Genomic DNA, 2,099 nt, shown 5'->3' on the forward strand with positions numbered 1-2,099 from the left:
GGAATGCCTCTGAACTTTACACAAAATACATATGTGATGCTCTCAAATGTATCATACCAACTACACTAGCTACTGCAACTGATTCAAGAACCAGGACAGCCCACCCACCTGTTTTCATTGTTCTGGGAATTGTGGGTGGCTTCAAACCCCCAGAGGCAAATTTTTCAGAGCACCAAGGAAGTAACACAGGAAGCCTGTGACGCTACTGCCTACCAGATTTCAGCGTTTAGGGCACGCAGCTAACGCAACAATACATTCACTGGAAGCACTATGTAATTTTGTTACCTTTTGTAATAAGAGAATCTCGGTCTTGCGATAGAGAAGGCTGTTCTGGGACAACAATGCCACCACCTCCAACAGTGCTTGCTGAGAGCAGTTCAAACTGACTCGTGTTTGCTCCTCACCTTCAACCCTGAGGAAAGATATGCTTGGTGCTTGCTAAGAAACTAGATACCATTTCAGCATCATATTAATGTAAAACAAAGCTATGCTACCACCCCACTGGCTATTCTACCCCAGAGAATGTGAAAAAAGTAAGCATTGTAATAGCGCAGCCTAGTCTAGTCTACTTCCTTGGAAGAAATAGATACGAGAATTTAAGCAACTGTCCTCATCAGATTTCCTGTCAATGTTCTTCTTTATCACCTCTAATCCACATGATGCTGCGCTGAATTGCTGTTACCATTTAATATAACCTAGGCTAATGAGAAACGGATGATTATTCCGTAAGCTTCTAGATCTGTTGCTGAAAAAAACAGCAGCAATGCTCAGAGAAACAAAGTCATTACAACAGTAAAATACAATTCCAGCAACTTACTGTTCCAAACAACAGAAAGAATACAGCGTTAGAGACTGAAGCAGATACCTGGCAGGGAGAGTAGTGAGACAGGAGATCTCTTGGATGTCTTTGATTTTGGACAGCAACGTGTCCAGATGCTCCATGTTGTCTGTGGAGAATTCTACCCGGTGAGTGCCCTCCGCTGGGTAATGTGGTGCGGGTGATGGATGCAATGGGATGGAAGTACAGACACCTGAGAAAACAGTACAAGACGACTGTTTCGTACAGCTGGGTAAGTAACCTAATACTGATTTAACACATACCCTAAAGAGACGCAACAAAAAGATGTAAATTTAGCACTCGAATTTATTTTCCCTGACTAGAGCTGAGAACTTCTTGTCCTGCTGTCTCCACCAGGCAGTCTGTTTTAAGTGCAAAAAAGTTGGTGGATGTATATTATTTCCCATTCTTAATGCCATCCATTTTAACCTAAGAACTGTACAAAGATGTACCTGTTCATGTATATGTGGCTCACATATACAGGGTCATATCATACATGATAAAAATAAAAAAGAATTTCAGATACCTTAAGTCCTTCGCAAGCAATGAGATCTAATACTTTCTAAAGTAAAGATGATGATTTAAAGTCAGTGTTCTAAACTTTGTAACCAAGATGGACAATAAGTAGCTGCACCAGTTCCAACTACATCCAAGAGCAGAGTCATGCATCTGAAAATGTCCTCCACTGTTCGCATCTGGTATTCCTCACTGAGATTCTGTCAGATATGTTCAGCATACTTAGAAGTACTCAAAGAATATTTGCAGGGAAAAATGTTTAAAATTAAAGTCCTCAAGTCATACCTGTAAAAGCTGGAAGAAAGGAAAATGAGGGAAGGCCCCCACATAAAATACCATATACTGATGAATAATTTTAACCTTTTTGTTTGGCTTTTTTTTTTTTTTTTTTTTTTTTTTTTTTTTTTTTTTTTTTTTTTTTTTTTTTTTTTTTTTTAAGAGAATCTCACCAAGTCCCTTTGTTAGCCAGTTATTGACTCCGTGAGGTATGGCATCATACACTGTGTGTGGAGAGTAAATCCCAATTCTGTGCTCCAGGGCTCGGACCACCAGCCGTTCCTTCCAGGTCTTCCAGGTTACTCGCTTGAGAGGTGTGAAAATAGGGGGGTGGTAAGAAAGAATCAGGTCTGCTCTCTTCCGGACTGCCTCTTCCATCACGTCCTCAGTTAGATCGTTCGTGAGGAAAAGAGTGTTCACGGTGTGGGGAGGACTTGGTTCCACCAGCAGCCCCACGTTGTCCCAGCTC

The 2,099-nt window shown here is 41.1% G+C and overlaps 1 protein-coding gene across 1 annotated transcript in view; it reads right to left on the bottom strand.

The window, feature by feature from the left end:
- Nucleotides 1-2,095, bottom strand: part of NIF3L1 (NIF3 NGG1 interacting factor 3-like 1 (S. cerevisiae)) — a gene marked incomplete at its 5' end in the record, with an annotated part of 5,396 nt that extends 3,301 nt beyond the window's left edge. The window contains 3 exons of the mRNA XM_010135761.1: nucleotides 286-412; nucleotides 866-1,031; nucleotides 1,804-2,095. Of these exons, the coding sequence (XP_010134063.1) occupies nucleotides 286-412; nucleotides 866-1,031; nucleotides 1,804-2,095 (585 nt within the window). The remainder of the gene's footprint in view (nucleotides 1-285; nucleotides 413-865; nucleotides 1,032-1,803) is intronic.
- Between the last annotated feature and the right edge of the window lie 4 nt (nucleotides 2,096-2,099).

This window comes from Buceros rhinoceros, unplaced genomic scaffold, assembly GCF_000710305.1.
Source record: "Buceros rhinoceros silvestris isolate BGI_N320 unplaced genomic scaffold, ASM71030v1 scaffold37750, whole genome shotgun sequence".
NCBI classification, from domain to species: domain Eukaryota; kingdom Metazoa; phylum Chordata; class Aves; order Bucerotiformes; family Bucerotidae; genus Buceros; species Buceros rhinoceros.